Source organism: Octodon degus, unplaced genomic scaffold, assembly GCF_000260255.1.
Source record: "Octodon degus isolate 3935 unplaced genomic scaffold, OctDeg1.0 scaffold00005, whole genome shotgun sequence".
NCBI classification, from domain to species: Eukaryota; Metazoa; Chordata; class Mammalia; order Rodentia; family Octodontidae; genus Octodon; species Octodon degus.
In genome coordinates, this window is record NW_004524581.1 from 20,186,093 (window position 1) to 20,213,932 (window position 27,840).

Here is a 27,840-nt window from a genome sequence, read left to right on the forward strand (position 1 = left end):
CACAGAATTTCTAAAAGCATTTGACTGCGGACTTGCAAATTGGGTCTGTTACCCAATGCCCCATAGGGAAGAGGAGAAGATGGCCCCAGGCAGTGAATGGTGGAAACTCGGCTCTCCTATACACAGCTGTCTGCAGCCACCCTGCCAAATCCCGTGGGCTGCCTGCTGCCCTGGCTGGGCTGTGTCTCCTGTGCCTTCATGCACTGCTGTCTGTCAAGCACTTGTGCACACAGAAAGACAGGAAGGAAGTCACTGCAGACAGCACATTGTCCTGGCCCCTGGGTACAGAAGGCTGGGATCACTCACATGACACTTAGTTCTATAAACCCAAAAAGAATTGATCTGGCTACCCCACACCTTATTTTCTTATTGCCAACATGATAAAGAGATAGTTTTAAAGATCAGTACACCAGATAGGTTATATTACAATACTAGTATTTAACATTGTATCCTGTAATACAAATCAATACTCTCAAATACAACTTACAGGTTTATAACAAAGTCTGGTTTTTCTGCTAGTGGCTGATAGCTCATTCTTATAGGTCATGAGGTCAATTCCATGGTTGCTACCAGAATTAAAAGGGAAAACAGTCCCATAGGACATGGTAGAATGGAAAACCTCACAGTGTGCTGCATGTAGCTAGCAAGTGGCATGCCCTGAGTCCTCTGACACTGCGCTCTGCTCTGGATTCCAAGCGACAGTCATGCTTCTGTTCCTCACTGTCCCTGCTTACTTTTCCCTTCTTATTCCTTCTAGACCCTCTCTGTGGATGTAGTACTCCCTGCCACTTGCCATCTCAGCTCTGCCTTTCTGTAGTCCCCTCTCCCATCTGCTGTGTCCCAACAGATCCAAGCATCAGGGCAGGGACCGAAGTGGCCTTCCATCCCTGCCTTGAATGGAAAGGTCCTTGTGGGCTGTGGTGTTCGGGACAGGGTCCATTTGTTTTTCCTTTGCTTACTAAATAAATTACCCTCAGTCCTCTGATTCCCATTTCAGATCAACAGCTCTGTGGTGAAGCATGCATTCCCCAAGGAGGTCCCCGCTGTGCCTGGTTCTCCTGGTCACGTGCCTCTCCAGGGCACAGAGCTGGGACCTGCAGGCTATGGCGAGTCCTTCGGTGAGTAAATCCTTTGACACATCTCTGATTTTCTGGGAATGTCACAAGCAGGAAGTGTTTTTTTTCAAAAAAGCTGCAACAAAGGGGCCTTAGCGCAAAGACAGCCAGCAAGGCAAAAGGGCGACTGTGGACAGCCATGAGGCAGTGCTGGGTGACAGCCTGCTGCCCTCTGGTGGGGAAGTGGTGGTGTTGGGGGCATCAAGGGGACATGGACATGGCTTCCAGGGAGGTTGTGAGATGACACTGAGAGCACTGAAGTGCTGGAGGATAAGCAGAGGACAAGATGTTCACCCAGAACTGATTTCAGCTCTGGCCTCAGACTGGAATGCAGGTCGCAGGGCGTCGGTCTCTGTGTCCTGCAGTTACAGCAGGCACAGAACAAGGGGCCGTCGGCAGTGTCTGGGATCTTTGCGGACACATTGTCCAGGTGGCTTTGTGTTTGGGAAACCAGTGAAAGTACAGCTGAAGGGTGATAAGTGCCCTGCTGTCCCTGTGGGATTACTGGGTTATTCCTCCTTGAGCCTCTTTGTGCCAGACTCAGGGCACTTACTTCCAGGCCAGCTTGGGAATCCCAGAAGTTCACTTGTCCTTGTTGGACAACATTCTCTCTTAGACCAGAAAACCACAGGTGAATGGATGGCCACAGAGGGAGCTAGTGTAAAGTACAGGTTGCTCGGTTCCTAAAACAGTGGTTCTAGTCCCAAATGGCACTGACTGCATCACCAAAGCTTTCCTTGGGGATCACTTGATCTTTCATAACCTTCTATGAAGTGGACTCTATTTCATCCCAGTTTGTGGTTTGTATGGAGGCCCAAAGAGGTCAAGTGACATGCCCAAGGTCACAGCTATGTTATGGTGGAGCTGGGATTTCAACTCAACCCTGAAGCCTTGGCTTCTAACCACAGCATCCTAGAACTCAAGAGCTTACCACGCACTGCTTGGTGGGAACTTCCTGTGACCATCATAAGAAGTTGGCATTAGTTGATACCCATCTTATGGATGAGTAAATTGAGGCTCGCTGAGGGTGAGTCAGTTCCCCAGCATTGCCTGGCTGGAAAGCACCATAACACAAAAGGCTGGGTCACAGAGCTCCTTGGTTCCTGACAGAAACCAGCACAACAGCACCAGGAGGACCTGAAGAGGAAAGAACAACTTCTGAGCATGCATTGTGGCTCCTGGGCTTAGGACAACAGAGATGGGGGTGGGAGCTTGGTGAGCAGAGGCCATGAGAGTAGTCCCAGAGGTCACAGAGGGATGCAGGCTTTGGGATGCAGGTGGAAAGCACCCGCTTAGGCATCCCGACTGACCTTTCCTGACAAGACTCAAGCAAGTAGCCTGTGAACCAGGCCAGATCTCTTCCACCTCTGGAGCCTCAGGCAGGCTGTGCAAATCCTTCCTAGGTCACTCCACAGCGTTCCTGTGTGTGTCCCCTGGGCCATGGTGCCCCCTAAAACCTGCAACCTGAGCTTGCCTGGGACACTCAAGGGTGCGTGGGCAGGAAGCCAAGGCCAAGACTTCTCTAACTGACGCCTTCTCAAATGTCCTCGCAGGTGCTACGTGAGCGGGACTTTGCGAGTGTGGAGCTGCTAAGATCTCGGCGTGCAGGTATGTGAAGGCCTCACTAGTGCTGTCTTTTGTAAGCCCAACCACTGGTGCCTGTACAGCTTTTTAAACACCGCGATCCATTATTCAGGCTCCCTGAACATCAGTGCTGTTCTGGGAAAAGGCCTAGAGGGCGACAGAGAGCAGGCTTGGCCTCAGTTTGGGGCAGAGTTGTCTACTGCGGCCCCCAGGCCCACCTGGCTCTGGGTTCGAGTGTAGGCTCCTGGCCCCACCTCCATAACCCTGACCACCCCACAGCAGGCACAGGGCCAGCAATGTGCCCATGTGGTATTCTGGAGACATTCGTCAGTATTTATATCAGATTTCTTGTGGGAGAGTTCCAACTCTCCTTCCCACTGAGATCCTCCAGGGCTTGGGCTGCCAGCTTCCCTTGGAGCCGTTGGTGACCCCAAAGGGGAGGGTCTTTCCTCCACTTCCAGACCCCACTGTGGAAAGCCACTGTGCCTTAGAGAAAACACTTTCACATCTAAGATTCGACATCCCGAAATCTTCCAGGTGTGCTTTCATTAGAAGCAATTCTGACCATGATAAAGCACCACAAAAGCACCCTTTCAGTTTGGTATACACGGTCCTCACAGGCTTATAGAATCATCTGGGAAATGCTGGCGAATCAGCCATCACTTGCAGAAGATGGATTGACATAGGAAATGGCCATGGGGAGGAGAGACCTAGCCGGGGCCAGGAGGAGCTCAGGGGACCCCGGGTAGCAGGAACAGAAGTCGGGTCAGGGCTCTCCAGGAAAGTGAGGAAGGACAGCAACAGGAAGGTCACATTGTGCAGGACCCCAGGGATGGCGTCTATGATCCACCTGTGCGGTGAGATGTTGGAGGCAGTTCTGGTTTTCCCAGTAGATTCCCCTCCACGGGTCCTATAGGTTTCCCCATCTAAAATTTTCATGACACAAGAGGAAATTTCCTTTTTAGTTACTGGATCAAATCTTTAGTTTGGAACGAAATCATCATTAAAGGTAGAAGCAACACATACATGGCATCTCAGTGCAGTTGACTTTGACCTGAATAACTCTAGTAGTTGGTCATCTTCCTGACCCCAATTCGTGTGTGTGTGTGTGTGTGTGTGTGTGTGTGTGTGTGTGTGCATGGTTGAGCATAGCCACACATGGTATATGGCTCCCAAAATGTGCACAGTCCCCACTTGAATGTGGGGAGCGCGGGAGCCGACTTATCTCAGGATGAGCCTGACCTGCAAAACTGCAGTGGTGTTAGGGTTTCTTCAGAGAGGGTGCTTCCTTGGCTGAGATGGTCCACCAACACACAGGCTGAGAATGACTGAAACTTTCTTACAAGATATTGGAGAACACCGAGGGGCGGAGGCCGAGGGGTGCCTAGAGCCAGTGCCAAGTGGACAGCTGTGGGAGTCCCCTGGGCTAAAACCTGCCGGTATCCCAAGTCCTTTCCTCCTAGGGCTTTGCCTTTGCTTCAGCTCTGTGGAAATGGCCTAGTGGTGGCATGGGGATGGCCACATACTCTTCAGGACCTCACATAATCTACGGACATGTCAGAGAGGGACGGGCTGATGGACAGAGGAGACCCAGACAGACATTAGCATCCAGTTGGGCTTCAACCCTGGGATACAGCCGGGCGGATAAAGAAGCGGGTGATTTGGGATTGTTCCTGACTCTCCTCTCTTGAATGCAGCTGCTATCCAGGAAATCCTGTTTACACTCCTGAGAGGAGAGTTCATTGGCCTGGTCACTGAGGGTCCTGGAGCTAGGGGGGCCCTCTGCAGGGACAAACATTCATCACTTTACTTTTCAGGAAAATGTGTGCTCTGGGCCAACCTTGTAAATATCACCAATGCCTTCTTTATTTTTTTATCTTTATTTTTTGTGTATTTTAGGAAAGGTCTACAGGGTGTTCAGGGTCTCCTTAGTAGATCGGACTCATAATAATCCACTTGTTTACAGTCTCCCAAGAGCTGGGATTACAGGCACACACCACCACACCCAGTCTCAATTGCCATCTCAGCATACCTAGGAGTGGGCCGGCATGGGAGGCCCGGGGATCGAACCCCAGCCCCTACTCCTGCTTGCAGGTACTTTAGTCCACTGAGCTACTTGGCCTGCCCAACCAATACCCTGTTTCAAATGGTCCCAGTGAGCAACACCATGTGTCCAGGGTGATTCTGTGTGAGGTTGTCATAGTCATCTCATTTTTCCTGTTAATCCATCTGTGAAGGGTAAAATGAAGGCATTCCTGAGCAATCCACATGGACCTTTCTTTTTATCACTGAGTTCCTTACAGTTAGCTGAAGGATACCAAGCTGAGATAATTCTCAACAGGTGAGGGGCTGAAACCAACCTCTTAATACAAACATGATCTACAAGTGAACAAATATTCCAGATTTCTGCAATAAACACTCAATAAGTGGAGTTTCCCTTGAGAAATGTTCTACTAGACTTTCCACCCATGGTGCTTGGAGTATTCAGAACAAATCTTAGAATGTTTGGGGGAAAAAAGCAGCCATAGAGTTTTTTGATTTTATGATAAAACCTATGTAATCATAGTTTCCTGCTTGGTTTAACTTTTAAAGTAATAGTTTTATAAATATTGTCTTTATGTTTTCCCATCTAAAAATATCTTCAATGCATCTAGGTGGAAAGTCGGTATTCTTGAACTGCTTAACTACTGCCTGAGCCTGGAGCTCTGCTCTAATTGTTTATTCCAGTCACAGTGGGGTCAGGGTTCCCCCACCCAGGGACCGGGAGATGCACCTGTGGTGTGACTCAGGCTGGCGGGTTCCGTAGGAGCTGCCTGCATGGACTGTTGTATACCAGTGGGATGAGCAGGGCCACGGGAAAGGAAGGGAACAGTCCTTGTCCTGTCCTTGGAGTGCTCAGGATCAGAGGCTGAGACAGGATGAAATAAGCAGGAAAGATTTATATTCAAGGTGAGCCTGGCCTGACTGGAGTTGACTGTGTAGAGGAACAGAGCCTTGAAGAAGCCAGCAGTCCCCAACCTGGAGACCACCTGGAAAAACAAGGAAGAGCTAGAAAGCCCTCTTGTTTCACTTTCCAATTTGTAAAGCTCGTGTTGCACTCCCATGGTGCACTGGGGCCCGGAAGAACAGAGAGTACACGCTGTGCTTGTACATCCGCCCCTGAGAGCAAGGAGGGCTATCAGAAGGCTTCGCCCCGCCCCTTCCCACTGTGCGTGATGCAGCTGTCCACCTAATGTACGCCGTCACTTAAGTAGTGCTAAGCATCCGGGAGGGGCTCTCACGGGCTGTTGTGCCTGGCATCCACCCACATCTGCCATTTCTTTCACCTTCTGGGCCCACCCACATCCCCCACCAGTTCTCATGGCCTCAACGCTTCCATTTCAGCTGCCCTGAGCAATCCCGTGCTGGATGAGCACACTGTGGACATCGAGATTGGCTTCGAGAATGTGTCCTTCCTGGAGCATCTCAAAGCTCAGCTGCGCAGGCTCAGTTTTCCAATTCAAGCAGAAGGCACTGCCCCAACGACTGACATTCTGAGCATGGAGGTCACAACAGGTGAGTGAGAGTCCTATGGCTTTTGCACAGGTGGCAGGGCATGTCTGGAGAAGGTGGTCTAGAGCCTTCCCATTGGAGTGCTCTGCTCAAGAGGCAAGGACAAGGACTGAGGGCTGCGTGGCTTCATAGCCTCCAGGGTGGAGTCTGCAGCCAGGGCCTACTTATTACAAATGGCAGCCGGAGGTTTGCTTAGTGGTTTCTATGAGTGTTGTGGTAAACTGGCTCTGAGATATGACCAGGTCCTTGCTGACAAACTACTAGATCCTCTCTCTGGGCATCAGTAATCACAGCAAGGACTCATCCAGGATATTGAACAGCAGTAAGTTATCTTCCTTGTGGTATCGTAGATCAGTGAGTGGACCAGAAGCAAGGTGTTAGAGCCTCCCAGATCATGGATTGGACTTTCAGGTTTCCGCGTAATGAATGCCTGGCAGTGTCTGAGGGTCGGGAACCTGTGGAAGCTGGGGTGCCTCCCTCTAGGGTATTTCATGAGGTTGTGATCAAGTTGAAGACTCCATGGAGCTGGAGAACCTGCTCCCAAATCCAAGGGTGCTACCTGAGGCTGCAGTTCCTTGGCAGCTGCTAGTCAGAGGCCTCAGTTTCCTATGAGGCAGGCCTCTACAACAGGTCTTCATGCTGGAGATGCCAGCATTCCCAGAAAGGACAAAGAAGGAAGAAGGGAGGGAGGGAAAAGAAGGGAGGGATGGGGGGCAGGGAAGGGAGCTACACTATCCCTTATAACCCAACTTCAGAAGCTCCACATTGTTATTTCTGCTGTACCCCACTGGTCACTAGGTCTAGGTCCACCTTGGCCCAGGATGACAGGACACTAAGAGGGTGTGAGTGTCCAGGACCCAAAGGCTGACAACCACACACTAGGTCTAAGTTACTCTTCTCTAGTTTCTGGGACAAATAGCAGACACCAAAAATGAAGGAAGGAAAGGTTCATGTAACTCCTGTTAGTGGTGGTTTCAGTCCATACTCAGCTGGCTCCAAGGCAGAGCAGCACAAGGCAGACAGCAATTGTTCAAGGGGCATCAAAAAGCAAAGAGCAAAGGGAGTGGCCGCAGCTCAGGCCCTAGCTAGCCTCTCTCCCCTGATTATATTATAATGCAAATTACCTGCTCCAGGACAGGTGTAATAGCCACACCCACAATAATCAATCACAAACTCCAAAAGCCACCCCATGACTGCATGAGGCTTTCAGGGGATACCTAGACGCTAATCATAACATACTCCATGTCCAAGGTCTGTTTATCATCACAAACATGAAGACCATGTGCTGTTAGGCATGACCATCCTGAGGGTGCCCCAACCACCACTGTCACTCATCAGTCACCCCATGCTCAGAGCCACCATCTTCCCGAGGTCACACCTGTGGCATAGTGATGCGTATGTGTGCATTCCAGGGGCCTCCTGTAGGGCCATGTGAAATTGTAGCCAGATTCCCCACCCATGTAGGCCTTCCTATCTGCAGGGCAGAGCCACTGCCTACCTTTCTCTTCCCTCTGGTTCATGACAGTGTGCACCCCCTCCGGAAACGAACTCTGGTGCTCCTGCGAATCAGGCTACGAGTGGCCTCGGGAAACATGCATCCACAATACTGTGTGCCAGGAGCATGGCAGTGTTACCTCAGGGAATCCCTGCAGCTGCCTGAAAGGACTCCCTCCCCAGGGACCGTTCTGCCAGCGCCCAAAAGGTAACTGCTCCTTAGGTGTTCGTTCACCCGGTGCTCAGTCATAGCCCAGTTGCACATTTCTCTGTTCTGACTGTCTTCAAACACTAATGCAAGATTGTCATTTCAGTTCTTACCCTGAAAATGAAAGTCAGGCTGAACGTGGGTTTTCAAGAAGACCTGCTGAACACGTCCTCTGCCCTCTACCGATCCTACAAGACTGACCTGGAAAGAGCAGTAGGTTTAGGCCCCAGCAGCCTCTTCACCCACAAATGCTGGGCTCAACTCTGTCTCTTTGATTCCCAGTGGATGGCTTGCTTGGCTCAGTCATGATCTTTGTGTGGAGTCGCAGTCATTCACATCTATCTGGGCTGGAGACTTTCGAAGCGCTAAATCAGACACTCTCAGACAACAATCCCCTTCACCCCAGCTACAGCTGTCGTGGGGGTGGGGTTCAGACATGACCTGATAGCATCGGGCCGCTAACATCTACTGAGATCTCTCGGCGACTCTACTCTTCCCCATGCTTCATGTGTTGGAAACCCTGACACCTTTCAGGCAGAGCGACCCAAGCCTGACACAGAGGGCATGGGGTGTGCCTGCCCTGGAGCCCACTGGGCTTTCAGATCTTAGCCGTGCACCTTGGCTGCCAGGCACTGTTCTTCAGGACGCTGCCTCCATCAGTTCCTTTGATCTTAAGGAAGCTTTGGTTAACTCATTCGGAACACAGCTTCCCAGCTGACACAGAACCAAGTCTCCCAGGTGGGGTGAGGCTGTGACTCTCCTAACACCTCAGTCCTGGAGCAGCCTCCTGCCTGCCCCAGGGAACCACGCAGAGATGCCGTTTTCCAGGGTGCCATGGTGGAGCAGTGGGTCCCTCGGGAGAGCTCGTGACTTCTGCTGTGACCATCTGGCAGTATGGTCACTCTGCCTAGCAGGGGAGCCCTCCACACACATACATACACATGCATGTACACACATGTACCCACCCACACGCCATCCCCACCACACACACAACTAGGTGGTTTAACTTTAAGGACAGAGAAAGAAAAAGCTACCTATTAATCTTTGGGTATCTGGCCCAGAGCTTTGTGCAATGTAATTGCCCTGTAGCAGTGACTTAATCAAATAGCATCTCCTTTGGGCTTGGCATTGAAAGGAACTCAGTTTATCAAAACCCACAAGAACTCAGCCGGTGCTGTAGTGCTGTCGAGGGAGGATCAGACACTGTAGAACCACAGGCTGTGCCCAAACTCCTGGGGAAGGGTGTCTTTGAGCAGGATCCTTGGGGTTGCACCCGAATCCAGTACCACATGTGCAAGGCAGAGGTGAGATATCTGTGACTCCTGTCCCACAGGTGTGGAGACGGTGTCCCATCCAAGTACTACGGGTGTCCCATCCAAGTACTACGGGCTTAGCTTCCGAGATCAGAAGGGATAGGGTGCGTTCAGGGTGGTATGGCCGTAGACTCTTTTTTTTGGGAAAACTGAGGATTGAACTCAGGCACTTGCACTTGCCAGGGAAGCGCTTATTCCACTGAGCCATCTCCCCAGCTCCGGAGACTGTGAAAACTGGAACCTTCACAGGCTTGGCCTCACTGCTTTTCCCAACCCCTCTTTCCTCTTCCACTAGGGTCCGATGGCTGTCCCTGCCCTCCCCACTCCCACCCCATCTCCTGTCCTGGCCACTTCCCTGAGGGTGACACGTCTGCATACTTGCTCTAGCATCGGATGCTTCCCCAAGAGCCCAGATGGGTATAGGTAGTCTGACTGCTTCAGAGGTCTGCAGATGTCAGAACGACAGGATATTTATGAGAAGGTCTCTGCAGGGTGGTGAGGACCACGTGCTTCCAGCTGTGGCTCAGATCTGTGCAGCTCTGGCCAGCCTCTGATACATGACACTCACTTGCCTTTTTTTATTTTTCCAGTTCCAGGAGGGATACAGGAATTTATCAGGCTTCCAATCAGTGACTGTGAAAGAGTTCACGTAAGAATGCTGTCATCTACTTCTTTCTATTTGATGCAAAACCAATATATCAGTGAAGGAAGAAAAACATTAATGTGCAGAGTCTGGCTGGGGGAGAAGACTAAGACCAGATGGAGGGATTAAAAACAGACAGAGGAAGTTCTGAGAGGGCTCTCTCACCCTTCCTGGCTAGATGTCCCTGTTTAGAAATCAGCAGAGCAGAGAGGTGCGTTCATTTGATACATGCAAGAATATCACACACCAACATATGAGTTTGTAGTCTAGTGAGTTTAAAGACATAAACATGAAATAATCCAGTGGGACGTTGCCTTTATTCTGGAAGATGCTGCCAGCAGTCACGTCAGCAGGGTTCCGGGCTTGTCCCCACCCTTGAGGGGGTCTGTATGCTTTCAGAGCTGTAGCTGCCCATCTTGGAAGTCAGGGGTCTGTCACGGAGCAGCAGGGCATTGCCTTCATTTAGCATTAGTCTGGGTACTGACCACGGAGCCCACCAGGCTATGGCCACAGGCAGCAGATCCCGGCCCAGGGCTGTCTCACCACGATTGGACTGTGGGACTCTGTCCACTGGTTGCCGCCTGGCAGCAAGTTTCGTTTCCACTCCCTGCCTGTGCCTGCGAGCCCTGCCTCCAACTGAGTTTGAAGATAGGTTTGTTTATGTTGGCAATTGCTGAGCCTAACAGTTCCCTGGGTGGTTGCTACTATTTTGTTTTCTTGAGCAAATAAACTTCAAGAAGCTGCACTCCCAGAGGCCAGTTACTACTTTGCTGAATGGCGTGATTTCTCTCCAGCAAAGGCAGTGTGGTTGTGAGCTATGAACTCAAGACTACAACCCTCAAACCTGCAGAGATCCAAAAGGCCAACAGCCGGGTGCTGGACAACCTCAACCAGACCTACAAAGTGGATGAAAGCTCCTTTCAAGGGGTGAACAGTAAGTGGCACCACTGTGCTTTCCGTGCGTCGATTCCATGCAGCTTGGTAGTGGCTGCAGCTAAACCTAGGAAGTCACAAAGCAACGGGCGGCTTGGGTATCAACCTTTCTTCCTCTTGGGCCACTGCCTGCCAGCCCGGCTCACATCTCTACCCTGGAATGCAGGGCTGAGGGGTCAAGAACATCCAAAGATGTAAAGGATGGGAGATGCTCACAGTAGGCCATGACACCAAACAGGATCACCTTTGGCCACAGCAGAGGGTCTCGGCCTCCCCTGCCCTCACACCTGCAAGGGCCAAGGCCACCAGGGGACTCCCATGCATGGGAATGCTCCAGAGCCACCGCCTTAGAGCCTATGTATGAGAGCATTTTAAATGCTTTCCTCCCATTGGTCAATGGGGTACAGCATGGGTCTCTGGTCCCTACAGGCACATTCCTACTTGGAGCCAGGAGGGTGAGAGATGACGGGCAGGGCCACTGGCAGCTGCTCTGTCCTTGGCGCTGTGGCCTGTGGTGTGGTTGAGGGCGGTTCTTCTCTGTAGCCCACAGGGTAGGGCAGGTCCTGAGGACACTGGAGGCACAGGTAGAGGTAGGAGCCCCAGGTCGGGAGTCAGTTTGGCCTTGTAGGCAGCTTCTAGCCTGTGCTGATGTCGTTGAGTGTCGGGCCATCTCTAGCATAAACTGTTCAGAGAGTACAACCAGCCCAGGAAGCATCAGAGATCTCTGCAGGGGGATGGAGCATTCTATCGGGGTGATCTAGCAGAGTGTACTTTCAGGAGACACAGGGAGCAATACAGATCAACCCAGGAGACTAACAGAAAATGGAATAAAAGGCCTAAAATATGGGCTCACACAGCACAGCCTCAAGACCTGGCCCTCCTGGCCCCAGCACTGGCCAGGCACCGAGCTTTCTCACTAGTGCTCTCTGTGTGGAGCCAGGGTGTGCACCGAATCTCACCTTCACTGTCCAGACGTCACTTTCTCTGCCACACAGGTGACACAGCAGAGGCTCAGCGTGAGCCACACGAGGCCCGAGCCAGGTCTTATACAGGCATGGGAGACCTGTTGCCTCAGCGTTGAATGTGATTTTTTAAATTTTTACTTCAACCAGGGGCCTTGAAAAAGTGTTAAGAAATATAGTTAAGCACTGCTATTTGGCCTAGAACACCAACCTGCTCACTCCACAGTGCTGCATGTGATTTATCGCTATACTTATAAGGTGTGGGGGTCTGGCTGGACATCCAGCCTCATGGGGACCTCGCTAAGTCCCTCTATCCTCCAGCTTCCTCTGTACACATGACTTGTGGAGAACGGGATGCCCTAATCTCCCTAGGGAGACACATATTGCATAACCAGAGGACACTCAAAACACACATACAAAAAACATTGTGTGTGTGTGTGTGTGTGTGTGTGTGTGTGTGTGTGTGTGTTTTTATCAAGGAAGTGACTCAATTCGGGGATTCTGGGGGAATTTTACTACCTGAGCAGTAATAATAGCCACGGTTTCTCAAGTCCCCTGCCAAGGTCACTGTTGGGGTGCTATTGTCCAGATGGGGTGAGCTGAGCAGGTCTCCCAGGGCCCACAGTCACCCATGGGACCAAATCAGGATGCACGTCCACACCGATCAGTCTCCAGTGCACCTACTCTGAAGGGTCCGTGGAGACTGGGTCTTTAAAAATCCTTACTTCCCCAGCATGCTTTATTTATTCCTGATAATTAATTTGTTTTTTCATCTCTAACTCAACAAAGGCTCAGGTCAAAGCTCTGAGGGAATCCAGGCTCAGAATTATTGATAAGAAGCCATTGACCTGATTCCAGCCGGCAGCTAGCAGTCTCTCATTTGTTAGCCTGTGTCCCTTTCTCAAAAACAGTGGGGCAGTTGTCCTCCTGGATGGCTTGAAATATTGAAAACCTCTTTGGTTTCCCTGTTCCTTCCATTAGGAACACCTAAGTGACCTCAGGACACATGGAACAAAGAGCTAGACCTGAAGCCATGCCCCTCCTAGCTGGCAGGCTGCACTTCCTGTGGTCTCTGGTGGTGGCCCCAGGACCCTGAGTGGGAGATGCTGCGGATGCCCAGGGCACTGTGAATCCTGGCCTTGGTGGCTCTCGCTGAGCAGCGTCCTTTGTGTTTATTTGCTCCAAGGCCTTAATGCCCTTTCTTTGAATTTCCAGATGAAACCAAGATAACCACCATCCCAGCAGTCATCTTCGAAGGGGACGAGGTGGTCGTGGAGTGTGAAAACGAAGCTCTGTCCACCAACGTGTCATGGTTCTATGGCAAAGAGCGCTCCAGCCTCTCCATGCTCCAGAACAGTAGCAGATACTGCATGTACACCACTGTGCAGCTGAACTCCGTGTCCCGGCTCACCATCCACAACTTCACTCAGGAAGATGCAGGTGAGGAGGCCAAAGTGGCACTGGCAGGGGCAGATGTGCCACTCGGACAGTCCTAAGCGTTCCAGAAAGGGATGTCTAGACATGGAGCTTCACCATAAAAATCTCCTCTCGTGGCTTTTGCCTTTACATGCCTTTAAGATGAATTGATTTTTATTTTGTACATAGCATTATTTTATTATGAATTTTTTCCATTGAATCTAAAACATCTGAAGTAGATTCATTGAACCAAAATGACATGACAAGCGGTGCATATCTCATGTATGGAGTTGGGTGCATTCCTGGGCCGTCCCCAAGCCAAGAGTGAGCACAGCCTTCTCTCTGCCATCGGATCTTCCTTTGCTCTACTGCAGTGCCTTTCTCTGCCTTCCTGCCCACCCCAAGCAGCTCCAGAAGCCTAAAACTTAATTCAGAAACTTGAGATGGGCCCAACACATCTTGCAATTTAATGAGCCCATTGTAAACCAGAAGCCAACCTTTCTTGTTCTTCACCTACCAAGGAGGACTACTACAGACCTACTGGTCTCTTGGTTAAGCCCAATTTTACCACAGGACTAAGAAGGATCCCGAAGTGATCCACACTCTTCTATTCTCCAGGGCTTTCCAATGTTACCTCTTCCAATCCTCTTGTTTCTCACTAGCAAAATCCATGAATCTGCAGTTTCCCTTAGAGCTCCTCTCAGTTTCCCTTCAGGGCTCCGGGACTCCATGCATTGCACAAACGTGTCCTGGGTGGTCCTGGAGAAGCGGCTCAGGGTTGGCCCAAGTCTCAGGGCTGCAAACAGGGAGCTCCACAGAGAGCAGCCGTGTTCTCGGAGCCGGGCGGGCAGGCGTCCTGGAAGGGGATGCATATGGGAGTAGTCCCTGTAAATGATCCCTTGTATCCTATGCAGGTCTCTATGCTTGCAAGCTGGTAGTAGATATCTTTGAATTTGCGAATGAAAAACGCATCAACGTGACACCCTTCCGAATTCTGGCAAATGAAACAGCGGAAGTGAAGTGTGACAACAGTCCTGTGTCGCTGAGGTGCTGCAGCGAGAGGAAGGTGAACTGGAGCACGATAGAGTGGAAGCAAGAAGACAGCGTGAGCATCCCAGGTGCACACCCCCCCACACACACACTGTGGCGCAAGGGCGGAGTGGAAACGCACAATGGGGTGGGGGACTCGGACGACTGCTTTCTTCTGATCGTCAGACCTTGAGAGAAACCTGGGTGTTCTCTCTCTCTCTCTCTCTCTCTCTCTCTCTCTCTCTCTCTCTCTCTCTCTCTCTCGGATCTGACCTCCAGTTTACACTACTGTACAATGGTGCTACTAAGGAGAAGCAGCAATCACGAATGTTTTCTGTAGTGGTTTATGATTGCTTTTTAATGACATTTGCACTTGACCACTAGTTTGAAGCCGGCCTTTTATCTTCAATATGTAAGTGAAGAAACAGAAGTCCACGTACAGTGACTTATCCAAGGTGGTCATGATGTAAAAAGAAAATAATTAGGACTCACCATAGATCTTGTCTCACAAGGTGTTACCCATCCTGTGGCCAGCACTGGTGCAGGCTGGCCTGGCATATTGGATGGAAGAAGTTTATTTTCTACCTGGAAACCATGTAAGATCAGTCGGTTCTCTTCATCTCTGAAGAAAAAAAAAATCTTCAAACTAGAATGTGGCTTTACTTATGCACTTCATCCATGCATGTGCCTTTATTTTACAAAGCCTCTTCTCTTGGACTACATGACTTTAAATATATCAAAAGATCAATTGACATGCAGATTTTTCTGAGCACATCTACTCTGCAAAGCAGGCTGACCTGCAGGGTGTCTTAAAGTTGCAAGAAGAATAGAAAAGACATAGGATAACTTAGGGCTGGCCAGATAGCTCAGCAGACTAAAGGGCCTGCTTAGGCAGGCGTAGGGAGTATGGTTTGATTTTTGGCAGCACATGCTGTGCCAGCCCCGCCCCCAGGGCTCACTGAGCTGGCGACTGAGACTGGGAGTGGTGGCGTGTGCCTGTAATACCAGGGCTTAGGAGGCTGAAAACAAGAGGATCTGTGTAGTAAGACCCTGTAGACCCTATACAAAAAAAAGAAAAAGACATAGAATAACTTGAAAATACCACACCTGACACATTGAGTCACTTCTGAGATTTTAAGGAAGAGGTGTAGGCATCCTGCAGGCACTGCCAGGTGGTCGAGAGAGCTTGCACGGTCCCTGTGGTCCTGCCAGGGAAGCCTTCCATGCCTGGATGGGGCCCCCCTGAGAGGAACCAGGAAATCTGTGCTGCAGTGCTCCAGACCTGCTCTGTGACATTCTGAAAGCCCAGGGCTCACAGCAGGCTGAGTCCACTGCACCAGAACAATGGGCTTCCTGCCACAGGGCCACTGCCCCAGGACCTGGCTGTCAGCTGTCTGATGAATTCAGCCTTTGCACTGGCTCGAGGCCCTTCTTCCTCCACCCCTTGGCAACCTCTCTCTGCAGCTCTTTCTCCAACTATCATACTTGCTTTCAGGACCCAGTTTTGTAGGAAGGAAGTGTGGTAGCACACCATGTCCCTCTTCCCAAGGGGTCCCAAGCTCACTGTGTGAATGACTCTCATTTATTTTTATCTTTAGTTTTTATAACTCCTTCTGATTGCTGCATCAATCTTTTTATTCTTTTGGTGGAACCGGGGATTGAACTCAGGCTCTTGAGCTTGCCAGGGAAGTGCTTATTCTACTGAGCCATCTCCCTGGCCCGACTCTCATTTCTAAGCTGTTCTGAAGTGAGAGAAGACTGGAAGTGACGAGCAAGAGGAGCCTTTCTGGCTGTGTTTTTGGGAGTTTTGTTTTGTTTGTTTTCTGGGTTTTGGAAACACAGTCTCTCAATGTCTAAGACTGGACTTGAACCCAAGATGCTTCTTCCTTGGATTCCTGAGTGCTTGGATTACAGCAGGGCACCACCGTGCCCACTGAGAATTTCTGATTTTATGAACAATAACGCATAAAAATCTCTCACTGCACTGGGGAAAAGTAGAGAGATCTTCTTTAAGGATCTCATCATTATCATGAAAGTTATTGTGGATGATTCAATGCATTCAATTACAAGGCATAGTTAAAATATACAGGGAATATTTTAATACATTGCCAAGAATGAGATAAGTGGGGTCAGGGAGATGGCTCAGTAGAATAAGTGCTTCCCCGGCAAGCGCAAGGGTCTGAGTTCAATCCCTGGTAAAAAAGAATGAGATAAGTGTGCTCAAAGTTCCCTCAAAGACTTTTTTTGTGTTTGGTTGTTGCAGGGTCTCACTACACAGCTCAGACTTGTGGTGATCCTCCTGCTTTCAGCCTCCCCAGTGCTGGGATTACAGGTGTGTGCTACTACACCTGTACTTTGGCCAGTTCAGCCCACCTTGGGGGAAGGGCTGGCATGGCATGTGGTGCTGGGGATCCAGTGGCAATTTTGCCTAAGCAGGCTCTTTAGTCTGCTGAGCTATCTCACTGGTCCCATGAAGGGGACTTTTAAAAACTACTTTGAAGGGCAGGCCAGATAGCTCAGCAGACTAAAGCGCCTACTTAGTCAGAGAATAGTGGCTTGGGTTCGATCTCCAGTGTACCGTGCCCACCCTGTCCCAGGGACACTCTTGAGACGGTGACTAAGACTGGGCATGGTGGCAAGTGCTTGCAATCCCAGTGCTTGGGAGGCTGAAAACAGGAGAATCACTATGAGTCTGAACTACATAGTGAGACCCAGTAGACTCTGTACTAAATACATTTTTTTAAAAAACCCCCCCAAAAAAATAAAAAAAAAATAAAAAACCCTATTTTTAGGGTGACTAATAGCAGTACGTCTTATACTGTGATACAGTTTTAAAAACATTCGCCATGTATTGTCATCACCTCTCCATTATGATTGTTTCCATTCAGCACCTTGGTTCTGCTCACCCCTAAGGAAAGGCCTTGGACAGTGGCTGCCACAGTCCCCCCGCACTTGCGGAGGAAGGTCTGGCATGCTGGCTGTGCATGAGCTGCAGGCTTGTACTTGTCCACTCCATAGCAAGCATAGCACCATCCAGGGGACCCACTCAGCACTGCTATGCAGCGTCTGGTGCTGCTCATGCTGCAGCCCTATGGGAGCACAGAATGTCCATGTCAGCCCAGTTCTTCTCCAAGACAAGTTTACTGTCTCCATGGAGCTGGGTCCCCTCTCTGGTGATGAGATCTAGCCTGCCTACATGTATATGGTCACTGAGGGCCTGCAAGCTGCTGCTTGGTTCCCTCCACAACTGCAATTTTCACTTAACTGTAGAATCCATTCTTCAATAGACTTGTATGTGGTTATCTCACAGAGGTTTGGGCACAGATGTTTTGAGCCTGACCTGCCTTCTCTGTGAGCTGTCCTGGGCACTGTAGGGTGCTCAATAGCCACGCTGGACTCTACCCTCCAACACTAGCACTAGAGATGGGAGAGGAAAAACTGCTCCTTATCATTTCTGGATGCCCTCTTGGGAGGCCAAACGCCCCAGGTTCTGGTATCTGAAGGAGACCACAATACCAGTTTGGTATAAAGAGAATTTCTACAAGAAGCACCAGTTTACAGGCACACAGCACCACAGCCACACAGCAGAACTTTCCACTAAACCCATAGGTGTCTTTCAGGTCCACAATCAAGCTTCCCCTCATTTGAAATCACTCTGTCTCCCAGCTGAAACATTCTCCCCTTTAATTTGCCTACAACATGTTGGTATTGAGCCTGCTCCCATGGACACTTCCTACTACACATCCTTGAGATTTCTGTGTCTTTCTGCATGCATCCCCTCCTGCGTGGCTTGTTGTTGATGAAGACTTAGACAGTTGGTAGAAAAGCTGGCTTTCTAAGGGTGAGTGAGAGTCAGGAGGAGGAGAGGGAGCCACTTTAGGGGTGACCAGGCTTGGAGAAGTGGTGTTGCCAATGTGTGGAAGGCCCAAGAGGGAATGTGGATTTTGAGAGAATGATGTAGAATGAGACCGAGAGTAGAGGGTGGATTATAACCATACTGTGAATAAATGTCATACTCTATTCTAAGAACATTTTTACTTTCCTCTGTACCTCATGGTGAGATTTTCAACATAAAAGGAAAGCAAGCACTCAGCACTGTACTTTAGAAAAATAATGTTCAGGGAGAGTAAACAGTAAGCTGAAGGGCAAATTACGGGAGATATAAGCTCAGCTGTAATAGTTTCCAATGGTCAGAACTGACAGAGGGTTTTGGGCAGTGACCTTGGGCTAGGACAGCAGTGCTTCAGAAATGCAGTCCAAGAGATCCCTTAGCACTTCGCCCAAGGACAAAGCGAGGAAAGGGAAGTCATTACAGGTGATGGTAAGGTTTCCAGTCTGGGGAGCTGCCTTGGCAAGGAGAGGAAATGCAGGAAGACGTGCGGGTTTTGTCTGGGGATGAATACATCCCACGTGTTGAGTTGGAGGTACCGGAGATGTCGTCAGTGCTTGGGCATTTGCTTCTGAAGTTTCCAGCAAGGACATTTCTCTCGGAAACAGGGTTTTTCATGCCTCAATTCAGTCCAGCTAGTCTTAATTCTGTCTTAAAGTATTATCTCTCCTCTCCCATTTCTTTCTTTCTTTCTTTCTTTCTTTCTTTTTTTTTTTTTTTTTGGCGGAACCAGGGATTGACCTCAGGCCCTTACGCTTGCCAAGGAAGCACTTATTCCACTGCGCCATCTCCCTGGCCCCTTCCTCTCCCATTTCACCCTGTCCAGGAAGTCATGTCACAGAAAGCTTAAGAACTTAATCCTTTGTTATTATTTTAATGTTGAAACAGTGTTATTTAATGCCTCATTCAGCACAGCGAGGGTCAGTTCAGTCTTTAAGGTATCATTTCTCCTATAAAGCATAATTCACCCCATGCCTCAAATGTTTTTCCACCTGTCTTGCAAAGTTGGGGATGTGCAGATGCAGAGTGGCGGTGGGGGAGATGGCTGGGGAAGGAAGGAGTGGAGATACTTGAAAAAAGAGGGTCGATGTCTGGAGCCCAATATCCCAGGTAACACCAGTGAGTATGGAGGGTGCAGTAAGAAAGGAGCTGAAAGGAGGCCCAGAGGGAGGATGATGACAGAGAGAAGCAGGAGAGGCCTGGCGGGAAGTCCCCAGTGTGGGAGCCAAGAAGAGGCCCCAGAAGTGGGGAGAGGAGGCCACTGTGGGCCTTGCAGGGCACTTTTGGTAGAGGCTGAGGAAAGCCCATGGTGAGCCAGACTTGGAGAGTTAAATGTGTTTTCTCTGACATAAGAAGTCCAATGTATAAATAAATGAATAAAATAAAGAAGCAATGATAGGAAGCTGGTGGGTAGACATGAGACAAGGAAGCGTTCAGGATGAAGGAGTCCAAGAGAAGGAGGAACTGGAAATGACCAAGGTATTACAGGCATGGACCACTTTCCCCAATTGAACATCACCACTCTGTATTTTAAACATGCATGGGTGGTGACAAAAGAAGGCCAATTACAAAGATTTGATGAGAAGTGGGAGTTGAGGAATTCAGAGGTGTGGCGGAAGATGCAGAAACGTAGTGGAAGAACAAGAGGTGGCCGGAGAGCCTCAGCACTGGGGACAGATCATTGTGGGAAGGGAAGGTTTGGGGGCAACTGTGGCCAGATGGAAGAAGAAAGAGGACATAAAAGGCACGGGAAAGGAAGGGTGATGGGGGGTCTCGGGACTCAGAGGAGAGGGCTTTGCAGGTAAATGGAGGGTTCAGCCTACTAGGGCGTGAGGGATACTTGTATCTGTGAGGAATGGGTGGAAACTGGATGATTTGATCAGAAGCTAGGAAGGAAAGCCAGCTCCACATCCATCAAACATTTCACAGAGCTAAAGAGGCCGATATACTTTGGCATGAATCAAGAGGCATATTATTATTATTTTTTCTTTCTGTTTTTCAAGGCAGTGTTAGAAGAGTGTCTTAGGAAGGGTTGGTGGAAGGCAGGGTGGGAGGGGAGAGCACAGAGGGACAGGAGCAGGAAAAGCTCATGGACCAACCCAGAGCCCTAGGCCAGGGGCAGGATACGCAGTGGGCGTGAAATCTCTGGAAATGACAGGGAAGGGAGGGGCTCAGCTGCTGGGGACTGGGAAAGCATGAACGTTTTCGCCAAACCATACTCGGTGTAGGTCAGAGCCAGAAAGCAGCGGCAGTATGGGAGTCGCTTCTGTACTTGCAGGACATAAGGACCAGGACCTGGACTCCAGCTGCAGCAGGTACACCCTGCAGGCCAACAGGACCCACTGCCCGGCAACAGTCAACTACACGTGCGAGTTCTCCAGTGGCTACGGAGCCAGGGGCAGCAAGACCATAGAAGTGACATTCATCCCTGTGGGTAAGAGCTCTGGCCTTAAAGAGTTGGCCATGGAGATGCCACACTCCTCGTGAGCCACCGGGAATACACGGGCAAGAAAGCCAGGTGTTCCTGACAGTGGCCTGTGGTTGGAGCCAGCCACATGCTAGGAGACAGGAGAGGTTTCCCTCTCTGCCCTTTAAATTCAGATGGAAGCTTGTAAATTGGGAAGGGCAGGACTGAGGAACCCAGCTGCAGGGAGGATGGGCTGCACCCTCCTGTAAGGCAGAAGAGGAGAAGAGGAGTATGGGTTCCAATCTGTCCTTTCTGGTCACCATGAGAAAACCCCAGGGCTTTCACCTCCTTCCCTCTCAGCTCCTTCTTCCCTCCAGACAGCCTTACTCCCTCCTCCTCTACTCATTTCCCTGCTTCCTCCTCTCCCACTTCATCAGTTCCATAAATAATGCTGCGCAAAGCTTTGATAATTGAATATTTGGTTCTGCTTTTAAAATAGAAGCAGTGCCTTTTAATGCCTCAATTCGATCTAGGCAGTATCAACTCAGTCTAGTATCAATTCAGTCTAGTGAGTATCAATTCAGTCTAGGCAGTATCAGTTCAATCTCACATACACTGTTTCTCTCACAGAGCATTGTCATGTCACCCATAGCTGCAAATGTTTGCCCACCTGTCTTACAAAGATACCACTGGGCTACACCATCAACCCTCTTTTTCAAAACTTAGTGAAAGGACTGCTGAAAACAGCCCCCACTACTCTTATTTTTGTTTTCTGCAATTCTGACTTGGCGTTTATGAGACAACCACATCTGGTTTCCGTGGGCCACATGACTGGCATGACTTCCAGACATACTCACCTAGGGCACTGAGGAGCTCAGCATGACCTCATCCTTACCCAAGCTCCTCTCTGCAACTCTGCTCCTATGTACAAATCTGCTGTGGGTCTTAGAGACACATTTCTGCTTTGCTGAACAAACTCTGGTCTGGAAGCGGGGATGCCAGAGAGGCAGACTAGGGTTCCACTTGCCTTTGTGTTCCCCTGTCAGAAGTAGCCCAGTCTGAAGGAGCTGTCTCCGGATCCCCATGGGCAGTGAGGGCCACGTTATACCATGCAGGAGTGGCTTTGAGCTGGATCTCAAGGCATGAACCCCAGCCACTGAAGGCTGTGTAGGAAAGACCTGATTTCTTTTGATTATTATTGAAAACAGCATTTTACATGGGAAAAGCAGCCCAGTACAGTGGGCTCAGGGCACGAAGCTCTCCTGCTTCAGAAGAGTAAAGTGGATGACTTTCCTGAAAGTCACCCATGTAGAAGATGAGCTCCAAGAGACTGGGAAAGACAGCAAGCTATATTACACACAGCGACCCCACAACTGTGGAACAGGGGTGAAGGAGGGGCCAGGAGGAAGAGGAGGAGGAGACAGGGAAAATGATCAAAGCGTGCTCTGCACGGGTACAACTCTGCCCAAATGAAACCCATTAATCTGTGAAACAGATTTAAAAAGACAAAACAAAGTAGAGCCAAGCCCAAAACAGTGGGACAGTCCTGTGACTTCTATATTTGTAACAGCCTTGTGGACATTTTCGATGACAATTTCTCACAAATCTGAGGAACTTTCCAGAAAGCAAGGAAATACAGCTACTTACATAATGAATTATATTCATAATATAAGTATATAATTTTGAGTGAATTATAAGTATATAATTTTCATTATGTAATTATATAGAGTTAATGTTAAGGTGCCTAACAACCTAGTTGACCCAAGTGAATGCAAATACAGTAACTCAGGCACCAAAATTCATGCTTCCCCAACCGGAAATGCAGTTCCAGGATTCTCGCTGGCTCGTTAGGCCCTGACAGCATAGTGGGTCTAACGCTAAGGGCAGGGGACATGGAGACAGGAGAGCAAAAGGCTCCCCCTAGAGGGCTCCCAGCATTCCAGAGATGCTGAGATGGAGGAGCGCCGCAGGCTGCGGAAAGGTAGGTTGCCAGAGTAGAGGGAAAGCAGCTTCAAGAACCGAGCCCGATCCTCCCAGAGGCATCCGCAGGAGGTTGGAGGGGAGCTGGGATGAAGTCAGCACCCCTAATGTGCACCTTTCACCCTGCTGACCATCAGGAGATAATTCCACCCACAAAGGGGAAGTTCACGAACTCATGAGGCACACGACGGAAGAGAGTAGGCACACGACGGAAGTGAGTACAGTTCAGAGTGCCACCAGCAGCAGCCTAGCCACCCAGAAAGCCCGGGAGCAGCCAGGTACCAACCGCGCGCTGACATAGTGCAGTTGTCACGCCCCGTGTGCTGTCTCTCTCCTAAGTTCTGCTCGTGTCGATGTCACTAGAAAGACGAAACCATGGACTCGTGGTCAGCTTCGTTTTATTTGTCTCGTTTGCATTCTTTCAGCCAAACTAACAATAACCCCGGACCCAATTTCTGTTTCTGAGGGACAAAGCTTTTCTATAAAATGCACCAGCAATGTGCGTAACTATGAAGACGTGTATTGGAACACTTCTGCTGGGATTAAGATACACAAAAGGTTTTATGCCACGAGGGAGCATCCGGGTGGAACGGAGTCAGTGCTGACAGTGCAGACGTCGACCAGGGAGTGGAACGGTGAGTGGACAGCCACACTGGGTCATGAGAAGCTTGAAGGGACAGGTGCCATCCTGGGTCCACTTGGATGCTTATGCTGGTCACTCACAGTAGATGTAGCAGCCTCTGGGGACAATGACACTGTGTCATCCTACAGATATGGGAGATGAGGTCCTGCAGAGATACCACTTACCCCAAAACAGAGAACGGGGATTAGATCCTAAGAACCAGGCTTTCCATCACCAGCTCTCTTCAAAGCCTCCTCATCCCCACATGTAGAAAAGGTCATTCATTTCCTGAGTTCATGGAAGAGCCTTGGAATAGAAATTGGGAGGACAATGTGCAGTCCTCGTCTACTGCCTACCTCGTGTCAGCCTCTTGGTTTTCTTTGAGCCTAAGTGTTTATTTAGAGAGTGACTGCTTAGTCCATCAGGTAAAGAGAACCAGGAGACCAGGCAGGCATGTTCTCCTCTGTCTGGGAAGGTTTCATGAGCCCTTTTCCACACAGGGCAGGGAAAGCTTAGCCTCTGCTCAGCCTTTCCAGTAAGTGTTTCTCTCCACCTCATTTGTCTTCCTCCCACTCAGGAACATACCACTGCATATTCCAATATAAGAACACATGCCACGAGGCCACCAAAGATGTCACTGTCCACCCACTGCCTCTGGAACCAAACATCATGGTCGATCCTTTGGAAGCCAGCGGTCTGTGCTCAGACTCCCATCACTTCAGGTGCTGCGTGGAGGAGGATGAGAACTACACCGTGATGTTCGAAATGGAGTCTTCCTTCTTTCCTGCTGGTAAGAGGAGGGTCATGGACCCCTTGGGTAGAGACACTGCCAGAGTCAGGATGTAACAGAATAGAGCCCCATGAACATTCGTGATTTTGCTCTGTGGTGTGAGGTGACACCTACTGAGGCTGGGACGCTGGATCCTTCCTGTGTAGAGGGAGCTGTGGAGGGCGGTATTGAGGCTCCGTCGTGGGAGTCGCCAGCTGAGCAGTCTGATGGGCTCTTCCTAAGCTGCAGGAGAGACACCAGGACTGGAGCTGGAGCTTGGGGCAAATTGCCCAGTGCACACGGTGCCCTGGGTTCCAGCTCTAGGACCATGTAAGGAAAAGCAAACAAGAATCCTCTTCAGTGTATCATGAAACATGTAAGAAAGTAAGAGGAATAACCAAGCACTTGTACCATAGAGGAAAAACAAATAGAAATGGTACTTCAGAATAATGCTGGGCCAGTGAGCTGGGGACATGGTTCAGTGGCAGAGGCCTTGCCTTGCATGCATAAGGTCCTGGGTCTGATCCTCAGCACCACATACCAAAAAAAAAAAAAAAAAAAAAAAAGAGCCGAAGCTTCCCCATAGGCAGTTGTTAACGTCAGAGACCCAGAACCTTTGGGGGAGGGGCATTAAAAAAAAGCTTTTTCTACATTCCTGAGGAAGCTTGCCCCAGGGCACAGTGTCAGGACCTTCCAAGAGAACACGCTAGCCAAAGAAGAGGCCAGGAGGCAGAATCCTTTGGCTTGAATGGAGGGGTGGCCTCACTGCTCGCTGGGCAGTGGCAATTGTGACTGCCCTGCTCTCCACAGCCTCAGGCTGTGGATGATCACTCTGTAGGAGGGTCAGGGGCAACAAGCTAAAGAGCGCGCAGCTTAAAGCTGTCCATTTATTAGCATCCCTCAGGATTCCTGGATGAAAAATCAGCCATAGGTGAGCTCATAATCTCAAATGTCACAGCACAGGTTTCTTCCCAAACCCATTATTAAAAAAAGAAAAAAAATTGAGGATTTGCTCAAGGTAAGACATCATACAAATCAAGGAACGGAAAAGAAAAGAACACAGGCCCGTATTTCAGTACGTGGAAAGACCCATGTCACGGACGCCCATGCACACAGCAATAAGTATTGGAAATGAGCGGTCTGGGTTGGGAGCATCGTGCCCGTGTAGGAAAGCAAGACTCTAGGAAAGCCTGGAATGTTTAGAGAAGACTGCACAGAAGCTGGCTGAGCCTTGGAAGACGCAAGGATGGAGAGGAGCAGGGGTGTCCTCTATGGGAGGTGTGGCTTGGTGATGAGGAAAGGCCCAGAAGAAGTGACTATGAACCAGAGCGGTGCAGGCAGCGTGGGATGAAGCGAGTGCGCACAGGGCATGATGGGTAGGCGAAGGGATCCTAGCACTGCTGGATGTGAAGCGTGTTCCTCGGACAGGCTTATTCATTTTGGGTTGTCCTGATGCAGCCTGTGCTTGGGACCCTTGAGTCGTGACTTCCTGTTCTCCTCATCTCTATCTTCAGCCAGAGAAGTGCAGGGAAAGCAAGTGTGCTACAAATACAGCTCCACTCCCAGCCCAGTGTCCCAGTGTCCCAAAAACATTGATGTGTTCTGCCACTTCACGAACGCCGCTAACAGTTCGGTCCGCAGCTCTTCCATGAAGCTGAGTCTGGTACCCGGTAAGTGCATTTTAAGTCGTGCCTCACTCATCCGTGCATTCTCTAGAGATTGGAGGCCTGTGGGGAATCAGGCAACGACCGTGGAAGCGGCTTTGATGGCATTGGAAAGCAAGGAGCCTCTTAGGCAGGCGCAGGGACCGGGGTTTGATTTCTGGCATAAAGCGCCGGCCCCACCCCCGGGCAAATGTTGAGATTACTAAACTTGGCACTGCAAGACCTCCAGAGACTTTGTGTTTTCTGAGTTATGTGTCCAACCAGTGGACTTTCTTCCTCACTTGGAAAGTCACTGATTCAACCTGCTGGGACAGGATTGCATCTCCAGGGCATATTAGGGCCACTGCCTGCTGCCAGCCCTGTCCATGGAATGCTTCATGCCTGGGTGGAAGGCAGAATAGTGAGAACTACAGGATGACTCTGTCTGCTCAGAATCAGGCAACATCAAGGGCCCCGTGGCGTGCACTCCTCGTTTGTGAATCAGTCTGATAAAATTTGGGGTGCAAGCTTTGTCCCCAGGGTACCAGAGTCTGAGATGCCTAGTCATTGCCTCTGGATGGGCTCTGGGAGTAATCACTGCACCCCATGTTGACCTGTGGAGGTCCATAATCACTGTGATTTTGGTTTATGTTGGCAGCAGCTCCCAAAGTCCCCCCAGGCAGTGACAGAGACCTTGTTAGCAGTGGCAGCTCAGCAGTGTGATGGTAGGGTAGGCCCTCGCCCTCCCCACTCCCTCACACACTCCCCTCTCTGCACTGTCCTGCCACCGCTGCCCAGCAACCTTGCAGCACCCAGCCTGACAGCCCGACTGCCCTGTCTGTCGCTGTCCCCATCTGCTTTGGTCTGGTCTGCCTTTCCTTCCCCTGTGATTTTCTGTGTCATCCCTTTCCTCCCTTTTGATTTCTGGCATAAAGCGCCAGCCCCACCCCCGGGGCGCATTGAGACAGCGATTGAGACTGGGTGTGGTGGCGCGTGCCTGTAATCCCAGCGTTTGGGCAGCTGAAAACAGGAGGATTACTAGGAGTATGACCTGTGTAGTGAGACCCTGTAGACCATGTATTAAAAAAAAAACAAGGAGCAGTAACTTTAAAATTGAGTGACTCTTACAGGGTCACCAACACTAAAGAGAAGCAGGAATTCAATCTCAGTCCTCCCCAGCCTGGCCCTACCTCCTCCTTTCAGTGGTCCCTTGTCTTTGTATTTTCCAATGCAGAAGAGAACGTCACATGCAACGACCCTGTCATCGGCGTTGGAGAGCCTGGAAAGGTCATCCAGAAGCTGTGCCAGTTCTCAGACGCTAGGAGCACCGACAGGATCACTGGTGGGATTGTCACTTACAGATGCGTGGGCTCCCAGTGGCAGGTGGAGAGGAAGGGCTGCATCTCCGCCCCCATCAACGACCTGCTCCAGCTGGCAGAGGTGAGCTCTGCCCAGAAAGCTGGCTGGGAGGATTTCTCACACCTAGGAAGATGGGCCAGGACTGCTTGGTGTTACTCAGAAAGTTACTTCTGTGTGCTTATTTCCAAAGGAGATGTGAACCTAGAGCGGTTTAAACCCAATAAACTGGATAAAGCAGGTGCTCTGTGCCAAGACCAGCCGGGACCTTAACCTTGAGTTCTTAGCCCCCATGTCCAGAGCTGCTCTCTGTCCATCTCCTTCAAATGATTTTGATATGAAATAGCTATGATTATTTTTAGAAAGAGGAATAATAGAAAAAATATGATTCAATTGACAAGTAATTGGGCTCCATGCTTTTCCAGGGCTGGGATTTGCTCAATCCTTACGGGCCACCTCTATTTCCGAAAGGCTACTTCACCTTAGCTGCAACCCAGTTGGCTGCTGTGTAGCAGGGGAAATTCCTTTCTTTGATTAAAATAAACAAATGGCACTTCTGCACTTGATGAAATGCTCAGTGGGGATTCTGAACCACCATCAATATATAGCTGAGTTAGAACTACAGGGGTTATAAAGAATGGTAAAATCTCAAGATAGCCAGGGCTGATTATGTTTCTGCCAGAGAAAGGAAGAGCTAGGAAATATGGGTAACTCTGATTTGTGTCTTAGCAAATTACCTTCTTTGTATCTGCTTATCTCACAGCCAACACATTAAAATGCCTGTTGAGTGCAAAGCATAATTATAGATGCTCACAAAGTTGAGAGATCATGTTGGCCCCTGATTGATAAATAATAGACTCTCCTTACTTAGGCGTTGCTCGAACCCTTGGCATTTGTGTTAGACCTTGATGGCTGAAAACGAGAG

The 27,840-nt window shown here is 49.9% G+C and overlaps 1 protein-coding gene across 4 annotated transcripts in view; it reads left to right on the forward strand.

Moving 5' to 3' along the window:
• Adgrf5 (adhesion G protein-coupled receptor F5) overlaps positions 1 to 27,840 on the forward strand; it is a 67,775-nt gene that overhangs the window by 33,496 nt on the left and 6,439 nt on the right. For 3 of the 4 annotated variants that reach the window (XM_023719231.1, XM_023719229.1, XM_023719239.1), the window contains exons 2-16: positions 998 to 1,118; positions 2,669 to 2,723; positions 6,084 to 6,254; positions 7,777 to 7,953; positions 8,060 to 8,166; positions 9,857 to 9,915; positions 10,704 to 10,843; positions 13,020 to 13,244; positions 14,135 to 14,338; positions 20,417 to 20,572; positions 22,663 to 22,803; positions 22,951 to 23,160; positions 23,725 to 23,937; positions 25,431 to 25,586; positions 26,794 to 26,999. In XM_023719231.1, the coding sequence (XP_023574999.1) occupies positions 1,020 to 1,118; positions 2,669 to 2,723; positions 6,084 to 6,254; positions 7,777 to 7,953; positions 8,060 to 8,166; positions 9,857 to 9,915; positions 10,704 to 10,843; positions 13,020 to 13,244; positions 14,135 to 14,338; positions 20,417 to 20,572; positions 22,663 to 22,803; positions 22,951 to 23,160; positions 23,725 to 23,937; positions 25,431 to 25,586; positions 26,794 to 26,999 (2,319 nt within the window). In that variant the 5' untranslated portion in view covers positions 998 to 1,019. The remainder of the gene's footprint in view (positions 1 to 997; positions 1,119 to 2,668; positions 2,724 to 6,083; positions 6,255 to 7,776; positions 7,954 to 8,059; positions 8,167 to 9,856; positions 9,916 to 10,703; positions 10,844 to 13,019; positions 13,245 to 14,134; positions 14,339 to 20,416; positions 20,573 to 22,662; positions 22,804 to 22,950; positions 23,161 to 23,724; positions 23,938 to 25,430; positions 25,587 to 26,793; positions 27,000 to 27,840) is intronic. The other variant, XM_023719243.1, reaches the window with a different exon arrangement.